The sequence below is a fragment of the Propithecus coquereli genome, unplaced genomic scaffold (assembly GCF_000956105.1).
Source record: "Propithecus coquereli isolate 6110/MARCELLA unplaced genomic scaffold, Pcoq_1.0 Scaffold298, whole genome shotgun sequence".
NCBI lineage: Eukaryota > Metazoa > Chordata > Mammalia > Primates > Indriidae > Propithecus > Propithecus coquereli.
In genome coordinates, this window is record NW_012148596.1 from 2,174,065 (window position 1) to 2,200,616 (window position 26,552).

At 49.4% G+C, this 26,552-nt stretch overlaps 1 protein-coding gene across 1 annotated transcript; it reads left to right on the top strand.

Moving 5' to 3' along the window:
- The first annotated feature begins 2 nt into the window (after positions 1–2).
- Positions 3–24,888, top strand: TRIB2 (tribbles pseudokinase 2). Its single transcript, XM_012648913.1, has 3 exons — positions 3–1,577; positions 6,381–6,673; positions 22,486–24,888. Exons 1-3 carry the CDS (start codon positions 1,308–1,310, stop codon positions 22,952–22,954), a joined length of 1,032 nt encoding a protein of 343 aa, XP_012504367.1. The 5' UTR covers positions 3–1,307; the 3' UTR covers positions 22,955–24,888.
- The last annotated feature ends 1,664 nt before the right edge of the window (positions 24,889–26,552 follow it).

The window sequence follows — 26,552 nt, forward strand, 5'->3', positions numbered from 1 at the left end:
CACACGGCCCGCTCGCTCCGAGATCCCCGGCCACGTAAGTAACTATTAATACCGCCTCGCCGGGAGATGCGGGCGTGCTGAGCTCGGGGATTGGCCTCGGGCACCGTCGGCCATCCCCTTTAATTTTTAAATACACAGTCCTCTCTTACCTCTGGGGGGCGAGGAAAAAATAAAAGAAGAAGAGCGGCCGTCAATATTCTCCAAAACAAACCCCGCCGGGCAATTCTGGTTCAGGGCAGGGGGAGAAGGAGTGGTTGCAAATTATTCCAAGGCAAGATCGGTTCTCCAGCGGGAACGGGGGAGAGGAACGCCGCGCGTTGGCACGGTCGGGGACGCATCCCCTTCCAGCGCCCGCAGGACCCCCGGAAGCGCGTGCCGGGGAATCGGAGGCCGCCGATCTGCACTTCTCGCTTCTCTCGGAGGAAGACCTGGAGCGCGAGCGAGCGGCGACAGCATGAGCCTGTGCTGACCTCGGCGCGGCGGGCCAAGCCCTGGGCTTTGTCGCGGTACCTGCGCCCGGCCCGCGCCGCAACTCCGTGCCCGGCTTTTGCAGTCTTTTGTTGGCAGCGCTGACCGCTCCAAGTTAAATGCTCCCTTGCTATTTTTCTTTTTTTTGTTTGTTTGTTTAATTTTTGGAGAGCCCTGGCGATCTTGGAAAAGCCTCAGACGCCATCTACAGTTAAAACGTAGGTAACAGACCTCTCCGGCACCCCCCCCTTCCACGCCCCCCACCCTTTCCACCAAAAAAGGGGGTGCAGCGCGGATTCTGGCTGGCGCACGTCGCGAGCCGGTAGACCCGTGCTTATTTCCTTTTTCTTTTTGTTTGGTTCCTAACGCGTCGAGACCGAGCCGCGGCCGTGCGCTCCCCGAAGACGGCACAAACTACAGCCCGGCTCCGCCGCCCCGTCTGCCACTCGGAAGCCTGCCTGGGGATCGCTTCGGGAAGCCCGGCGCTGCGGCTCCCACCTTAGCAGTCCGGTGGCTCATCTGGGTCCACGCTGGGGAAGGAGAGAGAGAGAAACTAAAAGCGTGGCCATCCTGCACACTGCTGGCTGCTCTGGGGTAACAAAAGGTCCCGAGTTGCCTGCCGGCCGAGTCACCCCGGGAGCGGGAGCCGGCTCGGAGCAGACGAGGTGCCGGTGGCGCCCATTCGGGGGCTTCTAACTCTTGCTCCACGCAGCCCCGTTCCCCTCCCCTCCCCTCGCGTTCCTTTTTAAAGCCGTGGCACGGAGGCGCCTGCAGCCGCACTCGCCAGCGACTCTTCTCTCCAGCGGGTTTTTTGTCTGTCGCGTGCGATCCCCACACTCATGAACATACACAGGTCTACCCCCATCACAATAGCGAGATATGGGAGATCGCGGAACAAAACCCAGGATTTCGAAGAGTTGTCGTCTATAAGGTCCGCCGAGCCCAGCCAGAGTTTCTGCCCGAACCTCGGCTCCCCGAGCCCGCCGGAGACTCCGAACTTGTCGCATTGCGTTTCTTGCATCGGGAAATACTTATTGTTGGAACCTCTGGAGGGAGACCACGTTTTTCGTGCGGTGCATCTGCACAGCGGAGAGGAGCTGGTGTGCAAGGTAAGGAACCCGAGGTTTGGTTTTGCTTTTTGTCTTTTAAAAAGATACCCCGGCCCTTCAGTGGGGGCTGGAGGGGGCGGGAGGTCGCCGGGCCCTCCAGTCTGGGGAAGGGAGATTCGCAGGGTAATTATCCGTGGCCTGGTTAAATGAATTTATTTATTTATTTGTTCGTGTTCGACTAGTTGCGAAGTTTTTAGACCGTTCCAGACAATGCGGCGGGCTGCAGCGGGGGCGTTTTGGGGAGAGCCCGGGGAGAGGAGGGCGGCGAGACTGCGCGGGGGCCACGGACACGCGTGCTCCCGAAGGCTCGAGGGTCTCTGCGCGAGGCCGGGTCTCGCCGCCCAGGGGATTTCTTCGTGTGTCCAGCCCCCTCCCCTTGCAACATGGAGTAGGGAATCCCCCGTTAATTTTAAGACACCGATGGCATGGTTTCTTTCGCAGCCATTGTTCTTAGCAGCGTGCAGGTGTTAAACCTTTGTTCCGAAGGTGCCCTTTAAAAGAGACACACAAAGGTGTCCCCTCAGGCTGAGCCCTGGGGCCCAGCACGGGGTAGGAGTTTACAAAGACCTTTCTTGTGCCGGGAGCCTTGAAAGGAGGGTTGGGGTGGAAATCAAAGCCAGTGCATCTTTGGGTTAATAGTGAATCCTTTGGGTCTTTCTGTCTGGTCTCGGTTTCTTCTCATCTCTAGACTTCCCTGCCTGTACATCACCCCCCTCCTCCTCCCCCTCGACACACCTTTTCCTGTAAGGTTTAGGCTGGCGTTTGGAGCCCTAGGGATTCCTAGTGCTAATACTGAGATAGACACTTCAGTTTCCTTTTTGTCTTTGACCCTGAACAGTGACTGGCTTGTGTATGTGAATGTGTCCGTGTATCTTTGTGTGCACTCACAGAGCCCCAGACAAGGGGGATGAGTGGGGAATAGTTGCAAAAACAAATGACTACAGTAGAGCATACTACTACCCAGAATTGGGCATAGATCAACAATTCGTTGTCACTTAATGTTAAATTTGCTATATTTTTTGGAGGGGATGGTAAGGGAGGAGTGGGGACCCATGCTGCCTTTTAAATGGGCACTGTGCACAGCTGTGCTACAAATAATGCATCACACTTTGGCCATTCACCACAGACTGCTTTGTGCACTTGGCTTATTTCATCCTGTACTGGAGTATTTCATTGCAAAATGTGGGTTTAGTGGAGATCTCCAGTTTTATGATTGTTCAGGTCAGACCTTGGGGGGAAATCGGAGACTCTTTAAATATTTCTCTTTGCTTGCACTGAGCATTTGGTATTTTGCATCTTCTGCAAGTTATTGAGATCCAGAGCAACTGTGCCCGGTTAACCAAAATTCAGTAGGCTATTCAGAGCTCAATTGAATTCTCAGAAGTCCTGCAAGGTTGCACAATAGGATAGTCATCCTTTGAAATGAATGAATTCCACAGAGCTGCCACTCTTGTATAAAGTATGCACAATCACCCAGCAGTGAGTGTTTTCACTCCTTTTGCTCAACTTCAGTACAGCATTTTAATATTTTTCAAAGACTGGAGATGCTTTTAGGCAAAGGGACTCTGCAGCCAAATTCTGCAGGAACATCTGGCTGTTATTTCTTTGTTTAAAATCAGAGGTGACTCTGGCCTCTGCTCGCTCTTTCTCCCTTCAAATTCTTCAAGACATATTTCACTTTGGGCTGACCTTACGGTGTCATTTGCAGACTTGGTCTCTGGCCTAAAACTGTACTTAATCTGTTGGTTTAGTTATTGCAAAGATTGAATCAGCCCCTCACCAATTATAGTGTGGCTGCAAGTGGATTTAAGTGCAGTGTCATTGTTCTGCTTGACAGAGGTCATCCCTTTAAGACACAGCAGCTTCTGTTTTCCTGACTTAATACCAAAGCTGACGTGGGTGACTTCTTATACAAGCATAGTTGTGTATATCCTAAGAAGCTCCAAGTGAGTTTTATAAGACTGCTTCTGTGAACTACCCTGACATATGCTATGGGCTCTTAGCTTATTTTAAGGCTCAGTGAAATCTACACATTGAATCCAGTTCCTTTTGATGTCTTAAAATACAGGGTTCATGTTTCCTAGCTCTGTGTTGACCAAAGAAGAAAGTCTTTGCAAAAACAGATCAAATGTAAAGATGCTATTTATCATAGACGACTGTATAGTAGGACACTCTTTGGGGGAAGAGAGATTCCAGGGTCAATTCAAACAAAATATCAAGACTGCTTATTGTTGCCATGTGCCTACTTTTACTAGGCAAATGAAGGAAGGAGCTTTAGGGAATCTTTAACTGTATGTTTTCATGGAAATGCTGGTAGCTACTATGCAGATTGACATAATTACTATCTTGGCAGAATGGGCACTTTTTTGCAAACGTTATTAATGATTGTCTAATCTTACTGCCTTATCTGAACTGTCACATTATATAACTAAGGCTCCAAATTAAACATGTAAGAAAAGCTGGCAGCCAGGCTTATGGCTTGATTTTGCACTTGAAGGTGATGGTTTAAATACGAATCCAAGCCCATAAATGCATGTTATAGCTACTAATAAAAGTTTGGCTCCTTCCCATTTGGGCAAACATAAGTACTTATTTTATTTTTCATACTCTGTCCACCATCTTAGAATTTGGTCTCTTCTACAAAAGGTATGTCTGCATTTTGAAGCTGCCATGAATATGTGAGGTTTTTTTTTTTTTTTTTTTTCCATTCACATTCAATGTTGTGATTGATAGGTAAGGACATTCCAGCCATGGTGCTATTTCTTTGTTGTTTGTTTAGTGGTATATTTTGCAATTTTTTTTTTTTTTTTTTTTAATTCTATGTCCATTCAGTTTTCAACAGTGGGGCAGGATAACAGGCTAAAAGTGCTGAGCAAAAATCACCTTTTATTTTTTTTAAATGTACCTGGAACAGGAACTATATTATAAATAATCATAACTCTATGAGCACTGTTGGTAGAACCTGCAGCTTGGTGCTTCAGAACACATCACCCTCATTATATAATGCAGAGTGTTTACGTTAGCCACTGCAAAGCGTTTTTACTCTGAAATTTTTGAGGCTTCCGCGAGTGACTGTTGCCTGCAGTCTGGATGTTAAGTTGACTCAAGCATTTCAGATTCCTAATTGAGCAGGCCTCTGAGGTCACTGCTCTTAGGTCATCATTTGACAGTATCAGGGTGTGATTTGTGGTCTCTGGAGATGTCGAAGTATTCATTCTTAAATTCTGGGTTATAGAGGCAGCAGCTGTGCTGCTTTCCTGAGATGCCTCATTATGGTTCATTCACAACGTTCCTGTTAGCTTTGCTTCTTCGGCAGGGTTAGCACCAGCCCTCCTAGCTTCTTACTACCCCTGTTTGACCCACAGATTCTTTTTTAAATTCATTTTTTGAAGCTTAGAGCGACTTAACTCAGATTCTTAAATGGCAGCCTATGTTCCTGGGTGGGCTTCAGTATTGTGCATGCATTTGAGAATGGGCATTGTCAGCTAAGAGGGGACAGAGCTTGTATCAGATTTTATGTGAGATCAGGACCAAAAAAAAAAAAAAAAAACCGGTTAAGAGCATTCTAAATCAGCGTCTTCATTTTGTGAAGAGGAGAGAGGTCTAGTAACCCTAAGCTCTTTATCCATCTCATCCAGATTGTTGGTGGTCAAGCCAGGATTATAGCCTCAAGGTCGGAGATTTCCAGTCCAGCATTTTCCCCACCACAGTGCAAAATGATGGTCAAGGAGAGTATATTTTAACTAGCCAAAAAGCGATTGAAGAAGCTAAATGATTGTGAACTGATAACACAAAGTACATTGTTTGGGTGTTCCTGCCTTAGATGCTTTCCAGCAAAGCACACCCACGCCTGCCCCTGGCTCACGCACAAACACTGAATAGATCTATCTTATCCACACTCCGAGGCAGATAGGAAAACCACTTTCCAAACCCAGAGACTTATATTTCTGATCTGTGGAGGTCTTGAGATGAATGAAAGCTTTTTTTTAATAACCTCAAAAATTCTCTGTAGCGTTAATCTCTGTTAAATCTGTTTCAAAAGGTATCGATGGTGCATTGTCTTTTTAAGCAAGCCCACGATGAGGAGGCATTTCGCAGGCTAATTTCGATTCATAGAAAATCATTGCATAACTGTTTCATTGAGTTAGCTGTATCTGTGGAGGGAAGAGAGACAGCAGCAAGTCAGCTTCCTTATTAAGAAAGACTGTCCTATTCCTAGCCCTGCCACTGGGGGCTGGAGTTCTGGCTCATTCTCTGAGCCTCAGTTCTTACATCTGTAAGATGAACATACTGAATTAGATAACCAGTAGGCAAAATTTAGATACTTAATCTATTAATTGCTAATATTTTATATAGTGCCTGTCAATGTGCATTTTTTTTGTTTTGTTTTGCTGAAGGTAAATAAGATTTTGTCTGTATCTCTTGGGCGGGTCTCTTTCTCCCAGATTTTGCCTTAGTTCTATAAACATGGGTGATTGGGCTAGAGAGAAAAATAATACAACTTATCATTTGTGTACTGCATTACATTTTGCAAAGCACTTTTTCCTTTGTTTTTTCATACAATCCTCCTAACACTGAGTCAGGTGTCATTTGCCAGTTTTACACACAAAGACTTGGAGACTCAGAGAGGTCAAGTGACTTGTTCAGAGTCACACAGCTGGGTGAAGGCAGGGCCAGTATGATCTGCGTCTAAGTTGACCACACCTTCTGTCATCTCAAAAGCCCATGACAGAGGGAGGTGTCAGCAATGTGTGTTTTGGTTGTGCAGAGGCACCTGTGACTCTGGTCTTGTTCCTGTCCTAGGTGTTTGATATCAGCTGCTACCAGGAGTCCCTGGCACCGTGCTTTTGCCTGTCTGCCCATAGCAACATCAACCAAATCACTGAAATTATCCTGGGTGAGACCAAAGCCTATGTGTTCTTTGAGCGGAGCTATGGGGACATGCATTCCTTCGTCCGTACCTGCAAGAAGCTGAGGGAGGAGGAGGCGGCCAGACTGTTCTACCAGATTGCCTCAGCGGTGGCTCACTGCCACGACGGGGGGCTGGTGCTTCGGGACCTCAAGCTGCGGAAATTCATCTTTAAGGACGAAGAGAGGTAAGTCCCATTCCTGTCCAGACCGTGTGCTCTGATAGGCTGCCTCTGATGGCTTGCCTGAAACACTGGAACGAGTATGTTTTGCCACCTATTGTGCAGATGAGGGGAAGGAGGCTTAGGAGGACTAAAGGGAAGTGACTATTGAAATTTATAAGTGCCCTTGGAAAGCAAATAGCCACCACTCTAAAGGTGTCATCCAGTGTTTGAAGGACAGGGGCCAGGATATTCTGTGTCCCGGTAAGTAGGTATGGTTTCGTGTCGTGAACTCTGAAGGTGGCTGCGAACCTGTGTGCCATTTTCAATGTCCATTAAAGGCAGGGTTTTGAAAATTCTACCTTCAGAACACTCAGTGCCTAGAATCAGTCATTTATAATTGATTCATTCATTCACTCATTCAGTAGCTAATCCTTAAGCGTATGTCATGTATCAGTCACAATTCTCAGTACTATTAATATCGAAATGAATCAGATAGTCACTGACCTATAAAGAAGTGTTACAGGCACCAAATAGCAGTTTGTGCCGGGTCGGATGAGAGCCAGGCTGGGGCAGGGGATGTCAGTTTTAAGGCGGACTTGGAGAGCCAAGGAAGGTTTCATAGGAAAGGTTATTTTGGAGCCGAGACTTGACAGATGACTGTCCTGCAGGCGGTGTGGGAAGGGCTGGCGTTCCAGGTGAAGGAGCTGCCTGTGCTAGTGCACGGCCCCGTGAAGGTCTTGCTTGTTTCAGGAGACAGCTGGCCAGGATGCTGGGCATCTGGTTCTATTCGTAGTTCTGCTGCTGACGCCACATTCCGTGCCGCAGACCCCACTGGGGCTGCTTTCTCTTCAGCTGACTTGGATTGTCAGAACTCCTTTGAGCCACTTTTTTCTTTTTAAGAATGTGATTTTTTTTTTTTTTTTTTAGAGGGATAGAGGCAGGAAGTTTATATTCATTGCTCACTGTAGTCCAGGAATTACGCAGGAGGCTCTACCTCTTGTAGAGACCAGCTGATATCTTGGTCTTGGCTCTAGGATGCTTTTATTTACTAACAGAAGAAGGGACGCTTTTCTCTCCTGCAGCGTGGATACCTCTGCCCTCGGATCCTGGAGACCCAGGTCCTTATCTAGGTTTTGCCTTTACAACCCTCTGTGATCTCGTCCCTGTCCACCCCCTCCACCAACCCCACCCTTGGCCTCGTGCGCCTCATCCTCCTGTTGTCATGGCTCTGTCGTTGTGGCTCTAAGGTCTTTTCAAGTGACAACATTCAGGTATGTGCCGCTTTGAATATTCTCATCTGGAAGATGAATGTATGCCAACCCCCAGTGGTATACTGACAGTGGGACCCTCTTACCCCTCTGTTTTCTATTTTTCTTGGAGATTTAATAGCTGCACCTACAAAAATAAGAGGTAATATTTGTTGACCTTTCACCATAAGATTATAGTTTAACTTAATTCTCTATCCGCATTGGAGATGCGAGTATCATCAGGCCCATTGCATAGTCGAGGGACCCAAAGCGCGACGTCGTAAGTCTCTGAGTTGCAGACAGGAATGAGCAGAAGTCAGGCCATATTCTCTAGTAAGTCAGCTCTCAAGTAGTTCATTTGCCTGCCGGGGGCATGAGGACAACAAATGCCCTCTGTCACAGGGATTTGTGTTTTTAAGCATCATCTTTGATTGTGTCTCCTTAGAGAGGAATTTTCAGGTGTCAGTGAGTGGAAGGATGGAATGGCCAGGGATCACACCCCCATGGTGAATACATCTTTGTGAAATGAACAGAGGGGGCTGGATGTCCCCAGTCCTGGAACATTGGAACAGGAACGGACTAGGGAGGAGCCAGAGGGTCCACACTTCAGCTCTCTCGTGTGGCTGCCAGGAGCAGAGCTCCAGAGGCCAGTGCATTTGCCCTAATGTGCGAGTGGGACCTCCCTGTCGCTGTGGCTGGGTTTTTACTCTCAGGCCTTGCTTCTCGTTTATGGGAAGATATATAAGCATCCCAAGGAGTGTGTCGTGGTAAAGCCAAAATCCTTGATGTCCCAGGGCTCAGAGAGGAAATATCGAGATACAAGAAACTTCCAACCTGAGGACTGTGGGTCTCTGACTTTGTGAAAGAGCGTGACCCTTTCCAAAGAGAACTAGAAAGGAGTATCTGATGTCAACCTGAAACCAGAACAACGCCCTGGAGCAAATGTGTCAGAGCGAAATCCTTCTTAGCTTTCAAGAGCATCTTCCAACTTTAAAAGAAAATGTAAGGGACCATTAGAGAGCTGGTCGTCACCCTTTGGTGGCGTGTCTGGGAACACTTTGGGCCACACAGTGCCGCTGTCTTGTGGGCAGCCTTGGCGTATCACGGCCCTGAGGGACCCCGGGGAGAATGATAGCCCTGCATCTGATGGGCGAGGTTACCAGCTGCCCGGGAGGTGAGTGACCTTCTTCAAAGTCACATGGCCAGTCTGAGGATGCAGCCAGCCTGGAGATCCTATCATTTCACTCCAGAGCTCGTTCTCTGTCCCATGCCACACGGATGTCCCAGTGGGCCTGCCTTTCTGGAACATGATGAGTGTCTCTGTCTGGGTAGCTCTGAGAAGGTCGCTTCTATCTTCAAGGACATTCAAAATGTTCTAAGCAGTCACTGATAGGAACTTTTTTTTTTAACCCCCGCTGTCAACTTTTTGTGAAACGGAAATATTTGCCTTTTGTCTTCTTCTCCTTGTTTTGTTTTTTAACCTCTTGATTCCCAGATGTGAAACTTTTGGTTTTTGCGCTCATGTTATTTCTCCCTGTCTGCTTCCTGGCAGAATAGAGTTTCATGGCAAATTCTCTGTTATTTGGCCTGGGTAGTGGCTACATGGAGGACATTGCCAGCATTTCCTGAGGGGAACAGTGTGAGGCCAGGCCTCAGAGGACCTGGGACATCACTGGAGCAGCCACACTGCTGGCCGCCCTCACTTTCCTTCCTAATTGCGTCACTTTGGGTCGAGCGAAAGCTTCCTTCTCTCTCAACATTGAAAGTGTGAGGAAGTAATGGCTTAAATTTGAAAGGCTTTTGAGAAATTAAACCCTAGAGTCAGTGTCTGTTTCTAACCCTTTATCCATTGTTCCCATGGGGAAAAAGCATGGAAGAAACTTGGGGGAGGGGTGCTTTATTAACCTTGCCTCGCGACACACCTCTTCTGCACGTCCATCTTCTCTCTTTCAAGGAGGTGCTGCTTGTTCTCTGATGATCTTGAAAGTAATCGGAGGTGCAGGCACTACGTAATAAAACTGCCTGAGCCCTACCCGGTGCAGAGCAAGACCTGCCCATGGGCAGACACCTTGTGCCCAGGCTTTGGGTAGTGGGCTGTCTGTAACTCCGCATCTGTGGCCATCTGTGAAAACGTCTTGGTGGAACTATGAGCTCCTTACATCCAGTTCCCCATGGGTAGCCTTGCAAACAGACCTAGATGATGCCTGACGTTGTATTCGGACCCAACGCCAGTGTTCCTTCTGCTGCTGGGCTGAACTGGCAGCAGCTTGGACTCTTCTGCTTCCATTTCACTTGGGTTTGGGTTCTAGATTCAGATTCTGAGTCTACCACTTTTTAGCTGCTTGGTCTTGGATATGTCATTAATGTTTCTGAGCTGCAGCATCCTCAAAGCAGAAATAATAATAGCATTCCTTCCAACCGTGGGGCGGTTATGAGGGTTAAATGAGATGATCTGTGACACGCAGGGCAGGGCAGGCGCTCATGAAGAGGCAGCTGTGCCCAGAGTTGATCAAACAGTGCCACTATGGGTGAGCAGTTCCCGGCGTGCAGTGGGTTCCCGAGGAATGAAGTCGCTCTCTTTGGCAGCCTGTTCTGTGAAGAGTGGCACCTCGTGATGCAGGGGTTCAAATTTAGTCCGTATCCTCCTCTCTCTTCCTTTTGTTTATAATCATTAAATTAGTGCCGAGAGGGTGACCAGCAAGTCAAATGCACCTGCTGTGGAACACGATGCTCAGAAAGGCCAGAGGGCTGCCTGCATGTGCCCCGGAGAGGGCCACAGGCTCGTGCAGGGAGGGAAGGGTCCACCCCTCCGGGCCCGGACCCACCACTGTGTTGCATCCCTGGCTGCTTCTCCTTCGTCCCTGGGATGTGTCATGCAGGGCAGAGCCTCTGTTCTTTTGCTTGCACTGCTGAAAGGGGAAAACCTCAGGGCCCAGAGGCCTTGAGCAGCATTTTGAGGAAGTTACGCCCCCAACCCCAACTGAACTCGCCTGGACACACCCTTTGCATCCGCAGTTGCTGTAGTAAAATCTGAGATGTTCTGTGTGAACCAGAGGGGCTGGCCTGCAGGCCGGGCCCTGAATCTGATAGAAGGCAGTGCCCAAGTCCCCACAAGGTGCCTGGCTCGCTCCAGCCTCGTGCTGCCTTCTGTGGTGTTGGGGTGGTCTGCTTGATCGGCCTGTGCTCAGAGGCCCCCTGCTTCAAGGGGAGGCATGAGCTTGGGAGAAGGCCTGTTACTGCCATGTGGAGTCAGAGGTGCCTCTGCATTCCCGTCCCTGTTCTTGCACTTATCGGGAAACTTAGCCTTGACGGGTTTCCTCACCTCTGTGCCCAGACTGCCTCATCTGTGAAGTGGAAGTGACAAGACTGTCCTCATAGCAAATGAATCAACACAGGTGAACCCAGTGCTTGGCACATCCATCAGCCGTAGCTGCCTCTGCACGTGGTGGCTCTTTGTGTCACACAGGGCCAGGTCCCCAGCTGACTTGGCGGGGGCGGGGAGTGAAGAGCACTTTCCAGTTGGTGCACCCTTGGGCTGCCTAGCAAGGGTGGATGGGGCGCTGCTCCCACAGCACCCCCTGCTTGCCTCGCCCAGTCGGATTTCTCCCCTGGTCAAGACTTCTTGCCACCCCCACTCCCACCTCCGCCCCAGGTCTCAGTTCAGTGTTGACGTTTCCTCGTACAGTAACACCCCATGTGAACTGAGAAACATGCCTCTTTACGTGTTTCTTCTTTGGCTCGGAGATCTTTATCTCTTGACGTGGCAGGTTTCACTTCCTCCGCTTTGTGGAAGCCGATGACTCTCTGCCTCTTCGAGATGGAAGCTGGGACCCTTCGCGGAAACTCAGCGGCCCTGGGGCTCTTGGTGTTCTCAAGGCCACCCGCCCAGATGTGCAGACCTGTGCCTCCCCGGGCCTTTGTTCCTCCCTAACCGGCGGCGGAGGAGGTCAAGACTGTTTCTCAGGTGTTGGTCTCTAGATTGGCTCTTCCTTTAGATCTTCACGTTGCTCCCACCTCTGTTCAGGTTTCAACGTCTAGCAAAGTGCAGAGGGCAGGCGTTGGAGCCCCGGAGACCAGACTCAGCTTTTTTCTTTTATTAATAGCTGTGTACAGTTTTTCAAGTTGTGGTCTCTTTGTATTTTAGAAAAATACCTTACCTTTCTGCTTGTAAGGAGACAGCTCCCTCACTTCCCTTGTTTGGGAAAGACTACCTTTGTGTACTCGAGGCACTGCTAACCCCTGGGGAAGGCCGGCCTCCCCTCCTCGCCCCCCAGGGTGGGTAAGTGACCTCCCTCCTGTAACACCCCTCACATCTGCCATAGCTGGTCTCCTACTCTTCTGATGCTATGTTTGTGCATCTCCGGGCTGTCCTGGGCCCCTGCTGGACAGGGAGCTTCCTGGGGGCAGGGGCTGGCTCATGTTCGCTGCTCCTAGAACATGGTGGGCCTTGCTATTCGTTGAAGGAATGAAAATCTCTTTTGGGTAGGAGCAGCTCAGATTGGCTTCCAGTGACGAGAGAGGCAGGGACAAGTAGAAATCATTAGCATCTAGGTCATTGCCTGGAGCCCAGAAAACTTATAAATCCCCCATGGAGACACCTTTTCAAAGAGAGCTATTTTCAAAGTTCCCCATTAAGTGAGAAATTAATCCATCATTCCCATTTTGATTTAATGATTTATGCAAAAGTGACATTTATTTAAGACACTGTTTTCAGTGTCTATGACAGGTTGTAATTTTATTCATGAAGGGCTTTTCTAATCACAATCAGAGAGGGGAGAGCTTCCTCAGGGTTCTGCGCTTAGACGTAGACTAAATAGTAGGGATTCTTCGACAGGATTTCTGGCTGGGCTGTTTACTACTTGTCCTTAATAAATTAGCTGATGGCTAGTCTAAGGCCCCCAACAAACCGATCAGAGGCTCAGTCGTAAGATTGTTTGGTTCGTCCACTTAGCCCTGTGATCTTGGCCTACCTTCCCTGAAATTGCTTAGAGACGGTGTAGGTACAGAGCCCAGCACAGATTGCAGGTACTTAAGACACAGTTGTCATTACTGCTATCAGCCATCATCTCATGGCTTTGAGACTCATAACCCAACAACCTGGAGACTCATGCACTTGTTCAACAAATATTTGTTGAGCACCTATTATGTGCCAGGCACTATTCTAGGTGCTGAGGATACTGCAGTGCCCAGGGAAATAAACCCTGCTCTTGGGAGACTTAACGTTTCAATGAAATAATACCTAGGGCCCTCCATGCCCACCATGTGCTAGGCCCTGTTCTGACTACAATGTGTAATTAACTAATTTAATTCTAACTAGCTGATATATTTAAATTAACTAATTTAAACCCACTGAGTAAGGGACCTTGTTGCCACTGTTTTACCCAGGTGAGGAAACTGAGGCACAGGGTCTTACAGCTAATCAGTGGCAGACCCAGGGTTTGTACGGGAGACCTGGCCCCAGAGCCTGGGCTCTCCAATGCTAGTTTGGCTCCAGGAAACAGACACCAGGTAAAACACTACCCCTTGTGCCTAACCCTTTGAAAGAATTTTCTCACGCAGTTAGATAACCAGTGTACCCCAGGGGGACCCGACCAGCCAGGGTCTGAATAAAGTTCAGTCCTCGGTTTTTCTGAGCAGTCATGGCAGTCGTTAATGGGGCCACCAATTAACCAACCCCGTGGGCAGCCAGATAGGCTCTGTTGTTCCATTTTATGGGATCGGCTGGAACCCCATAACATGGACTGTGAAATGGGGTTCATTTGTCTTTCTCTCCCTTATGCCTAGCACAGGACTTAGCATCACGATTACTCACTGAATGAATGACAACTGGCAGAATGGATGTGTGAATAGCCCCTTATGCCCAGAGGCATGAATATTGTAAGAAAAATCCTGTAGCTGTATTGAAAGTAGAAGACAGTGGATGGAAACACATTTTACATGTTTTTTACTCAGCACTCTTGGGCATTTCTCTGAATCCTGGGAACAGAGTCTAACATATTTCAAATGTCTTTGGACATAGCCATTGCAGTTCATGAGTAGAGTCATGCCTGGATGCCTCGAACTCCAGATGGAATGTTGGAGCTGGGGGATCTTAGGCATGGGGGGGTTACGCTATCTTGCAAACATTTATTAAGCGCCTACTATGTCCTTATAGTGCTAGGTATTGGTGGTGCAAGAATCAGTACAAGAGAAACATTGCCTAACGGAAAAGACCTTGTAACAGTTATTTAGCAATTCCAGAAGTGGAGCAGGGTATGGAGAAGGCTCACATCATGGAGGCGATGGGAGGGTCCCAAACACCTGAGCAAAGGAGCTGTGTGTCAGGAGGGACGTGCTGCTGGAGGGTCCTGTGTCAGAGGTCTAGGACCTGGGATACCCACCTCTGATCTTGAACTTGCCCTGAAGTCCAGGAGGAGGCATTGAGGAGTTTTTCTAGATGGCAGGGACAGGTTCGTGGTTGTGGACGTGTAGGTGAAGGGTGGACCCAGGGTGGCGAGACTAGTGGCTGGGCGTCGATTTCAGGGTGATGTGGCTCGATCTGGGACTGTGGCAATGGGATTGGAGAGGCGGGTGGGTAAGTGGGGGTTAAACCCAACCCTTTTGTCTTAACAGACAGGGAAATAGGCGGGGAAGGTGTGTACCCAAGGTCCTAAACGTATTCGTGGCATGACCAGGAGCAGAACCCAGGTTTTCTGGCTCCCTGGCCTGGTGGAGTCTGTGCCTAGGCACGTACTCGAGGGGGCTGCCTAGGGCTCCCTGGCCGGTGGAGCAGCCCCGTGTGGCCCAGTGAGCACGTGGATAGATGCCCTCACAGGGCTCCCTGAGTCCTGCTCCCCCCTCACCACTGGGGCAAGGACAGGAACATTCTGGACCCTGAATCAGTCTAAGCTGTGCCGCAGTAGCGGCGGCACCTCTGGGTGCTGCTGGCCAGCAGTGAGCCTGCACAAGCTTTTCTGAGCGGCGCATCGATTGATTTGGGGAGAAGGGGTCCCTCAGGAGCCATGTCTGGACGCAGGCAGCCAGCGGTGAATGGCGTATTGATGAGGAATTCCTGTTAGCTGGCCCTGTCTGTCTGGGGTTTCCCTGTCTGTTCCTATGGCGACAGGACGCACTTTCTGCTGAAACCCCTGCGCCCTCAGGCTGCACTCGTGTGACGTGTGCTGGGGCACGGGGCAGGCATGCCAGCCCGGTGACCCCTCCCCGTCGCTCAGGGGCACGAATGTGTGCCTGCATGTGGACAGCGCCGTCGCTCCGTCGGGGTGGGCAGATGGTGCCGTGGAAAACACCTGAGTGTTGGAGTCAGCTTCAGTTTCTCATCCCAACTGTGCCGTTTCCCGGGAGTTCCCTCCTCTTTCCAGGCTGTAGTGGTCTCGTACAGCAGATCAGTGCAGGACACCCACTCCCAGGCTGTGTGGTGGTGTGTGTGATGAGAGCCTCATGCCACCACGCTCTCCCTGCTGTCCCCTTTCCTGTGGACTTCTCGCCCTCTGCCCGGAAGCCTGAGATGTTTCCCTGAGGGCACACCTGCTGCTCTCCCTGCCACTTGGTGAGCCACCTGAGATAGGACTTGGGGCAGTTCGCTGAATCCACGGGACCTGGTGCAGAGGGGCTTCCAGAGGTGACTGCTGGAAAAACCTGTGCACTTGTGAAACAGAGAATTAAATGAGTGACAGCTTGTTTGGCGTAGATTAGTGGCCTGTCAGGTTCCAGTGGGGGTAGCCAGGTCAGCGTGATGCCCCCGTGGTGCCAGGACCGTCCTTCCCTGGGCCCCCATTAGCACTCGCCCCTGGTGGGTCCCTTGCCTACCTAGCTGGACTGGCAGCCATGGGTACTTTTCAGTAATGGGCAGAGTGAGGCCAGACCTGGTCTCAGCTGACCTTTCTCCCTTGACCCTTATCCTGCCTGGACCCCTCAACCACATGGCCTTCAGTGACTTCCTCGGGTTTCACTGACCTCAGGCCACCGGACTTCCCATCCTTGCCAGGCCTACGTTATCTGGCTGAACTCCCAGCTCAGCTCAGCCCCACCCTGACCCACCCTGTCCTGATCTCTTCCTGCCAGGAGCCCAGGGAGATGCTTAGAGGTTTCAAAGCAAAGCATGATTTGCTTATGGAGGCCATTTTTGGTATTGTGGACAGAACACTGAATTCGGAGACTAAAAACCTAGGTTTGAATCCCAGCTCTGCCATTCACTTGCTACGTGGCGTTGGAGAAGTCACATCCGCTTTCCGTGCCTCAGTTAATGGGCAGGTCCACCCACCTCTGTCTACCTCCTGAGCTGCAGCAATTAGGTAACACATGGGATGGTTTTGTACCTGATCTAGTGCTGAACAAATCTTGCGCCGTATCTGTCTTCATCAACTCAGGGTCTCCCTTTAAAAGTTTCTCTTTTTTGACACCAAGTAAATCTGTGATTTTGGTACTAGAATGTATTTTGCAGAGAGCAATGGCATTAGAATCCTCCTGATGTAGATTCACAACTCAGCTTTTTCACTTACTCTATATATGGTCTAGGACATTTAATTTTCTGTGCCTCAGTTTCCTTATTTGCTAGGAAGTATGCATACATCATAATACTTTTGTTTCACTTTTGTTTTGAGAAATGAAGATGTAAGCTGTAAAAATGCCAGCATCTAGTAGATTAGGATGTCACATAGGATGTGTTGTCATCACTATAGCTTAAGAATTAAAGGAAACTTTAAAATCAGGAATTTGAAGCTGGAGGAGCCCGTTCAGGGCATGTAGCTATTTGTTCTTATTTAACAGAAGAGAAATTGAGGCTGAAAGATAGCAGCCCGTGGGAACTTCCCAGCCTTTGCCGAGAGTGAGTGGGGGATCGGGGCTTTCAGGGCCCGCCCGTGCTGCTCCGCAGATGCCGGGAGAGGAACCGCATGCTGCTGGTTCTGGCTTCCTCACCTGGCACCAGGACCCAGTGACACAAGGCCTGGCCCTGGGCTGGGCCATCACTGAGTGCGTAGGCTGCCCACGTGTAAGCCGTGTTCATTCATCAGGTAGAAAGCAAAGCAAGCTGTTCTCTTCCTATGCCAAGCACAGTTTGCAAAAGGCACGCAGGGATTTGGCTTCTCTGGCCAAATCATTCCTACCCTAGGCTATGGCTTGCAAAGAGATGTGCCTTCCACTGAGCAGTTGGAGGAGATAATCACTGTCATTTATAGCTTTTTGATCACAAAAGTTGCCACCACCATCCTCCCCCTTTGTCACTTTCAGGAATTATTTGTCTTTGACCATCTCTGGTACCAGCACCTCCATGAAGCATATCCTGATTGCCCTAGTCAGAACTGAATAACGTGAGGGGCTGAGCTGGACACATAGCTGGGGAAGAACATTCTAGGCAGGAGGAGGAACAAGTACAAAAGGCCCAGGAAGAGATGTAGTGACAGAATTTACATCTGCTCCCATATGCCTGGAGCTGGCCAGGTCCACCATGCTAGGGGCGCTTTGTAGATGCTGTACTTGCATTATTACATTTCATTCCCACAAAAACTGGGAGAACGGGTGTTACTTGTCGTGTCTGTCTGTGCCTGATTGGGGAGCTCAAGCCGAGGAAAAAATGTTCAAGAAATGTCTTTATAATGCCTGAGTGATGAGTGGGACATTGGCATTATTAGGGCCATGGACGCTTCTGTTGATTTTCATGGAAATCGACTCCTTCACCTGGAAAATTCCCCACGCCCAGACTGTTTAGGGCCCATGGGCAGTTGCAAGTCTATTCATTCATTTCTGCTCCCTTTCCTGACGTGAGCTCGTGCGCTCCGCACACGCAGTCTGAGCGGAGCCAGTGGCAGCCCCGCTTCCAGAGCGGGGAGCCAAGGCCCAGGGACGCTCCCTGCAGTTGCATAGCAAGTCCACGGGGAGCCATCCGGCCTGACTTCCCTCTGCTCCGTGATGTGCACCTTGAAAGGTCCTTGTTTAAAGACGTAATCCAGAGTGCTGGCCTCTGCCCTTGACTGTTTATGATGTCAACAAGCTCAGAATGTTCCGAGGAGGAAGCAAGGTCAGTGAAATGCCTGCAGGTGCAGCGTGTCCTGCCCACCTTGCCTCCAGGCTTCCCTTTCCTTCTCCCCTCTCCCCTGGGGATGCAGATGCTCCCCTAAAGAAGGAGCAGGCTCCTGCCTCCAGGGCCAGCTCTCCCTGACTCCAGGGAGCACCTGTGCTGGCCTCTGGGCTGAGCGACCCTGGGTGTGGTTTCCTCTGTCAGCTACCGGGGTGAGGCCTGAGGAAGGTGAGCACCAGCCGCGGCCTCACCTGGCCAGCCGCACGCTTACTCAGTCTCTCTGAGTGTTGGGCTCATGCACCAGACGAAATCACAATGCCTGCCTTGGAAGCTTGTCTCATAAACTTGAAAGAGAATATGTACGTAAATGCCTAGCAGGCATTAGGTGCATAGGTGACATTTGATGTTTGATTCTTAATGATTTTCAAAGCCAGAACTTGAACCCAGGTCTCTCTGACTGCGAGACGCTGCTTTGCTCTCTGACCTGGCCTGGGATTTTCGTGGTTGTACTGCTGCAGCGTGTGGTGACAAGCAGACCCAGACGCTCCCCAGTAAAACCCCAACCTCTGAAAGGAAGGAGGGTGAAGCACTGGAGGGGCCAGCACCGGGGCAGCCGAACTTCGTCAGCACGTGGAGTGGGCTTTGAATGTCATTCTCAGATTTACTAAGTATCTGTGTAGCTTCTGAGCCCTCATCTTGAGGTAGGAGGAGGAGAAAAGTAAACTCCAGTTTGGGGGGATATTGACAATGGGGGCCTCAGCCGTTTTCTGAGGCCCTAATCTATTATGTGGAGAAGGCTTCCAGGAACAGGGGTGAGGATGCTCTGAATGTGGGGACACTACTGTCTCCAGGAGGGAGGGGTGACGGAGAGAGTCAGAATCTAAAGTTGTGACCTGGAAGGGGATAAAAAGGAAAAGGGCTTCAGATCTGGCCTGACACAGAGAGACTGGGGTCGTGAGGTCTGTCCCCGGACAAGGCTGGGCCAAGAGCAGTCCAAGTCCCTGAAACCGTATCTCCCTCCCCCTCCTACCCTGACAGGTCTTGTCATTCGCATAATCTCTTGCTTGACCACCACGTAGCCCTGGCCAGGTGGGCAGAGCAGGGGCCCTTCTTCCTTTCCAGGTGAGCACGTTGAAGCTCCCTGTGAGGGTTAACAGCGCGATCATCCCTGTCCTTGTACTGAGCATCTGCCCTTTGCCCGGGTGATCAGGTACAGCAGCAGACATGGGTGGCGTTCTTTATGTACGAAGTCACTTCAGCCACATGCCCACCAGCTCCTGGAGGTGGGGAAGAAGGTGATCACCCTGAGATAACCGCCAGAATGATACGTAGAGTATCACTGTAAATCCGTACAAATGTGACTGCATAGTATCTCCCATGGTGATGGGGGGGCAGGGAGGGTGCTGCTTTATGTAGGATGGACGGGCCAGGCCTTTTTAATAAAGTTCGTCTGAGCAGAGACCTGACAGCAGCAAGCTGTCACATACTGGGGAAGAGCATTCCAGCCTGGGAGGGCAACATGGCAAAGGCCCCCAGAAGGGCAGGGCCCAGCAGTGCATTTGAGGAACAGAGAAGAGGCTGGGATGGCAAGAGGGAGTGTGGCCGAAGAGGCGGCGGAGAGGCTGTGGGGTCACCCTGCAGCGTGGCCAGGATGGCCAGGGTGCCACCAGAGGGTGTTGGCAGAGGAACCCGGCCCCAAACCTGAATCCTTGGATTCCAAGACTTGCGCTTGTTCCACTGGACCGCCCCTTGCCACACAGATGGGAGAGCTTATTATTATTATTATTTTTACTTCCACAGTTGTAATTATTCCCACAGCTACTCTGCTGCCAAGACAGTGAAACTGGGGCTGAGGTGTTCGGCTCACTCCTGAAGTTAGGCAGGAGCATTAAGGCTGCGGGTGGGGGGAGGAAGCTGTGAAGGAAGTCACTCGGGCCCCACCCTCCACCACCCTCCTCTCTGCACCGCGGGTTTCTCTGGTTCACCTCCGTCTGATCTCAGGACAGCTAGCAAGGTTGGAGGAGCTGTTCCACCTGCCACCTTAGATTAGAAAAAGCAAATGGAAGAAAGAGATTTATTTTTAATCAGCTCAATTCCAGACTAGCACATCTAGATCCTTCCTATTTTTATAGAGCATTAGCTATAGGCGCAGCAGAAGAACATGTATTCTATAGATTTTAATAGAATTTGGGTGAGCAAATAAAAAAGGAAAAGATATGTTGCTGTGTATTACAGAATCCCAGAATGTTAAAACTGGCAGAGACTTTGAAGACTGCCTCCTCCAGATGGTTGCGCGACAATATGAATGTACTCAATGCCAATGAACTGTACACTTAAAAATGGTTAAGACGGTAAATTTTATGTTACGTATATTTTAACCACATAAATTAAAAAAAAAAAAAAGACTACCTTTTCCAATGCTCTTCCTTAAGGCCGAGAAACAGACTGAGTGACTCAGCCATACAGCAGGTGAGAGGTGGAGCCGGGCCTAGAGCCCGCCCTGCTCGCTCCCGGCCCAGTGTCTTTTCCCATGCCCACACGGTTTGTTGTTCATTGGTGGAAATGAGTATGGGGAAGTAGTCACTCCTTGATTTCTGGAGCTCCTGAATTCCAAATATGAGATCTTAGAATCAACCTGGGATTTTACCAAACCTTTTGCTAGAAAGAGCTCCCAGCAGCTCTCCTTGGGTTCATTTGAACCTCACAACCCTTCCGTGACTTTGAGCAGCTGTGGTAATCACCCTGCCAGGCTAAGTACCTGCAGGCCAAGGGAAGAAGAAAAGCAGCGGGGGATGGACTTGAGTCACTAGCTCTGACTTAAGGCCCCCATTGTGGTTTTTCCGGGCAACTTTCTTATTCTCTGCTCATTTTGAGCTTCACAACTCTTTGGGGCAAACAGGATAGAGCTTGGACGTGCACTTTTGAGGTGGAGGGAACAAATCACGCGGATGACACGGCCCTGTGGATTCTGTCTAAACCCTGACTCTAGCTGCTCCCCGTCCCTCCCCACCTGTGCGGCAAGCCCGTGTGGGGATGATGATGCAATGGGCTTTACCGAGTTTACGGGCCCGAGAACTGCCAGAATTCTGCAGGGTAGTGCCCTGGCCAGAGGAGTGGGGGGAGGATTTCAGTTTCAAGCCCTGGAAAGTAGTAATTCCTAACTTCCCACTCATAAAGAACAGTAGGGCAGGACAACAGGAATTCTCAGGAGGCACCAGGGCTCAGGGGAGGAGTCTGGGCTGGGAGCTTAGGGCCCTGGGCAGAAGACAACCCTCAGCTACTGTCGGTGAGCCGTGAACAAGTCACTCTGCTCCCTGGTCCTCACCTTCTCCCACAGTAAATTAGGTGCAGTTAATAAGAATTCAGTCCACATCCAGAAGTATTTACTGAGCACTTTATTTATTTTATACCCAAAGATGGCATCGAGCCTTACTGTGTAAGGATGAGTGCTGGGTTCCAGGGAGTCAGAGTTGAATGTGGGATTTTTCCGTCTCTTTTCCCGAGCACCCCCAGGAGAGTCCTGCATTCCCGTCAGTAACTGCCGTGGTCCTGTGGTGGCAGGGGGAAGATTGTGGGCGAGGTGAACGTTTGAGAAGGATCTTGGGCTCATGCCACTCACATACACCCCCACGCGTACAAGCACATGAGAAGTCAGAATCACAGATGTGTAACACAGGCCAAAGATACAGGTAACCGAAGGCAGGTGTTAAGTACCAGGGCAGAGACCAGAACCTGGGAGCGTGATGGGCAGGACCGGAGACAAGTGCAGCAGGAAATCTGGGAAAGAAGATGGACTCGATAGTAGGATGTTGGCCTCAGGACTAGGTGATGGGAGTCCACTCCTACTGGAACATTCCCTGCTTCCTGCCTGTGTCCTAAAGACAGGATGCTGGTGTAGCAGAGCAACAGCGTGTCAGCTTGGGAAAACGTAGGGTCAAGTCTTCTGCATTTCCCTGCTCAAAGGTTTGGGCAAGTTACTCAAACTCTCTGCACCTTGGTATTGTAGTCTGCGTCTGCAAAATGGAATAGTAAAATCCTACATGTCTACCAGAAAGCACTGCTGTGAGGCAAAAATTCAAGTAAAGTAACGTGAAAAGCCTTGGCAGACTGTGTTCTATCATGTTAGCCAGAGTGTACTGGAAGTTGTGGGCAGAGCTGCTGTGGGCTTCCCCGTGGTTATATCTGAATTGGAATCCTGTGCAGCCCTGTGTTTACATGAATGTGACTTTCAGAAAATTACTTAATCTCTTGTTTCCTCATCCCCAAGACAGGAGGGATGTAAATAACGTATTTATTTATGGTTTATTTAGTTGTTAAAGGTTAGAGTTCCCCAGTAGATTGTAAGCATCACGAAAAGACCTTATCAGTCATGTTCACCGTGTGTCCCAAGCCCTAGAAGACTGTCTGGCAGCTGGCAGGTGCTCAGGAAGTAATGTTTGGCGGGTCAGGTGAGTGAATGAATGAATATGAACGAGCAGTCTTTGGAAAAATTGTAGCAGGGGCTATATTAAGATGATGGCGTTAATGTGTCTCAAGGCACCCTCAGGAGCTTATTTTTTCTCCCTTTCTGGCAGGACTCGGGTCAAGCTGGAAAGCCTGGAAGATGCCTACATTCTGCGGGGAGACGATGATTCCCTCTCCGACAAGCACGGCTGCCCAGCTTACGTAAGCCCGGAGATCTTGAACACCAGTGGCAGCTACTCGGGCAAAGCCGCCGACGTGTGGAGCCTGGGAGTGATGCTGTACACCATGTTGGTGGGCCGGTACCCTTTCCATGACATTGAGCCCAGTTCCCTCTTCAGCAAGATCCGGCGTGGCCAATTCAACATTCCAGAGACTCTGTCGCCCAAGGCCAAGTGCCTCATCCGAAGCATCCTGCGGCGGGAGCCCTCAGAGCGGCTGACCTCGCAGGAAATTCTGGACCATCCTTGGTTTTCTACAGATTTTAGCGTCTCGAATTCAGGATATGGTGCTAAGGAAGTGTCTGACCAGCTGGTGCCAGATGTCAACATGGAAGAGAACTTGGACCCTTTCTTTAACTGAGCTCACGCCCCACAGAGACTTAGCAGGTACCAAGAGGGCAGCGGAAAGAAGTTCTTCCGGGGACATGTATCGCCTGCCTTGGGAGCAAAAAAGACACTCACACTCATAAGTTTCTTGGTTCAGAGAAGGAACACCTTCGAGGAGCTGACTAAACATGTAGCATGGGGGCAGAAGACGTGGGGTGGGGGTCGGGGTCGGAGGGACGGGAGCCCCCTGGAGCTTGTCTTTTCTAACGGAGCCTGGGGGAGCCTGGGAGACCACCCCTCGACAGTCGGGCCACTTCCACCCACCCCGCTTTTCGTTTTGTTCCAAAATAGTTGCAGATCCTGACAGAATCAAAACTCTCTGCCTCAAACACATCTTGGCATGGCACTGTTAGCATTTACCTTCTTGTTATGATTCAGGGAAGGAACAATTGGCTGAGGCATTTTGTTTTTTTAGACAAGCCAACCACCTATCTGACAATTAATGGGGTTCACTTAAAAAAAAATTCGGTGCACACAGACTGACATGAAACCTGGGTGCTAAACTAAAAGAAAGCAAAAGTCCAGTTTGTGTCTCTTAACCGCTCTCTTCAACTCATTTCTTCTAAATAAACAATTTAATATCCTGGTCAGGAAATGACATGTTAATGCTTTGCTCCCTGAAGGGGAAAAAAAATCTGTCCTCTAACAAGCTATTCTGTTTCGTGTCAGTTGGTTTGTGGCAGGAAGCTGTTTGAAGTCAAACTTCCAGATGCATTACTGCTATCATAGTTTAAAAGGGGGAAGGCGAGGGAAGGAGAAAGGAAAAAAAGAAATCCAACTCCTTTTTGATTTTTTTCTCTCGAACGATGAGGGTTTATGTTACAGGCATTCCTCTGTGCTGAGATGGTAGCGATGGCCCGAGATATCAGCAAGCTCCCGGAGTCTGACGCTTTCGCAACACTCTGATCTCAACTCAACATTTGTCTTTGTTTTATTAGAAACTAGTGAAACAAAGCAGGTTGTCCCACGTGTATAAAATACAGGGCAGCTATTTAGTTCTCTTTACGAAGAACGATCCTTTTGGCTTGGAAGGCCCTCTGGTTTGGACAGAAACCCTCAGTAAAGACAAGCAAGAAGGATAAACAAGCTGAAAGCTAGGATGATATAAATAAAAACAGCTCTCTGTCCCAATACGCACCTTCGGATTTTCAAGAACTCTTCTATTTATTAAGGAAAATGTCACGTTGTGATGTATTAAGCCAGTACTTCAATTACGGGTTAACTTGGGATGACATGTTACATGCTGTAGTTACATTTATAATTTTTTTCCTTGTTTGAGTATTTCTGTCCCTGAAATAACCTTCATTTGGCTTTTCTAGATAGCTTTATTTGATTTCGAGTGGCAAAAACGTTTTTTTATTATGGCTTTTCTATTGCTGTATGATACAGAACTCTTTTCGCATAAATATTTGTGTTCCCAGTACCTCAGTTGTTTGGATTTTACTGCCTGTATATGTTTTGTGAAATGGTCATGTTTTTGGGTAGGTAACACATGGACCCTAGTATGTAAATGTTACTTGAATCTGTGCTTCATTATAGTATGTGGCATGTATGTGCAGACTCTTGGATGCTTTATGCCTGCCCAGCAGGTGCCCTGTCCTTCGCGTCCCCAGGAGGGCGGCTGCGCCATTCATAATCAGGAGACAAGGCGGCCATGGATTTGCCCGTGATTCTATTTTGCTAATGGAAGATACAAAGCAGAGAAGTTTTTTTACATTCTGAAGATGGTGCTGTGTCAAGAAGGACCTTCTTTTCTTCCCTCTCCCCTATTTTTTCAGTCCCTTGTAGGAGGAGAGATTGCTGATGTGCATGGTGGGATCTGTGGCCTCTGGTGCTTTGTCCTGTATTTGGTTTAATGTTTTTGTCCTAATCTCTTCAATCAATAAAATTGTGCGTATTTAACTAAAATTCTGGGGTCTGGAAAATGCTGTTTTTTTTCTGCCACCTGTTGTTTGTGGCCACCACACACCAACCAGGAACTCACACCTTCTGTTAATAATAGATATTCACTCATTCAGCGTGAACCACTACTGCTGTTTATTAAAAGTGAAATCTACCTTTCGTCATGCGGAGGCATATGCTAGCCAGTCTACATGTAATAGCTCACCGAACTAACCGTCACAACTGTGGGAGATACGAATCACGTTCTTAGTACAGATTAGGAAATAGGGCCAGAACAGTCCCCGGCTTGTCTGAGGTTAAACAACCTGTGAGAGACCCAAGACTGGACCCCAAGTCTGTTTAGCCTTAAAACTTGTTTACTTTTTCTACAATGTTAGAGTCTAGAGGTTCTCGGGGAGAGTTTTTTGGAGCAACCAGGTTTATTTGGAGTGCAAATAATCCAAGCTTCCCCCTGGATTCCCTAGGAAAAGCAGCACATGCTTGTAAGCCTGATTGGAAACCCCCGAGAAGGAGACCACCCAACTCCCAGCAACTACGGTCTGCCAGGCAGCCATCCCTTCAGACTCTACATCCATAGCACAGCTGGATGGGCTGCACAGGGGTCCCATCCACAGTGCACCTCATTTCACTACGGAACTATGGTCCGGAGGGGCTCCATTCCACCCGGAAACGTTCAGTAAGCACCTCTGCTGTTTCTATGCGGGCTGGGGAGCCAGACCTGGAAAGACGAATGTGGTGAGTGGAATCAAGTGGCAAAATAAACACACACGAGACTCACAGAAGCTCATAGGCTGGGCGCCCCTCCTGTGTAGGCCTGTGGGGAGGTGTCCTGGAAGGGGTGGTACCTGAATCAGAGTCCAGCAAGAAAAGGATTTAGGTAATGAGGTAAGAGAAACAGCAGTAGCCCTCTGTGCACAGGGAACTGTGTGTGCAAAGTATTTAGAAATTTGCCCAAGTTAACACCCCTAATGCCAAGCTGTGGATGGAGCTCATTGAAGTTCTTGCAAAGAGAGTTTGAGGAGTATGGGAGGATGTGACCGAAGCAGAGACCTTCTGGCCAAATGGACCAGACTTCTAAATTCCCAAAGTGCTTATTACTCAGAGACATCACTTCTGTATCCTCAGCACCTGACCTAGTGCCTGGCACATGGGAGGTGTTCAGTAAATAACCGTTCATTGATGTATAATTTGTGCCAGGGGGACTCTATATGCTGCTAAATTTCCTTCCAACCTCAGGTTTCTTCATTAGAAAACAGGCTTCGCGAGCACCGGAGCCTACCAGTGGCTTTTGCTAGGGCACATATAGGCTGATCCAATTTCATTGCTCTTTCCCCGCCTGTGATTAAGCAGAAGTGGGCCTGTTGCCTAATGAATGCCTGTTTGAATTGTGCTCTGTCAAACCCTCGCCTGTGTGGCTGCCGGGGGTGGGAGGTGTTGGCACACACATTCCCAGCCTCATGTAATGAGCTTCCACCTTGGTGGGAACCCAGACTCCGCAAGCTCCCTCCTTTCTTCCCCCCATGATGTCTGAAGACTTAGCCAGTAGAAACCTTTTATTTTCCAATCCCTTCCAGGATAGACACCTTATCCTTTTTCTCCCAATCTAGACCTGGAGCAGGACAGGGGGCTGGTCCGCAAGGAGTGAGGGCAGAGGTGAGGGAGGGAGAGCA

Coding starts and splice junctions, on each gene's coding strand:
- TRIB2 (XM_012648913.1), top strand. CDS start 1,308: ATGAACATACACAGGTCTACCCCCATCACAATAGCGAGATATGGGAGA. Junction 1,578..6,380: donor GAGAGGAGCTGGTGTGCAAG/GTAAGGAACCCG, acceptor TTCCTGTCCTAG/GTGTTTGATATCAGCTGCTA. Junction 6,674..22,485: donor ATCTTTAAGGACGAAGAGAG/GTAAGTCCCATT, acceptor CCTTTCTGGCAG/GACTCGGGTCAAGCTGGAAA.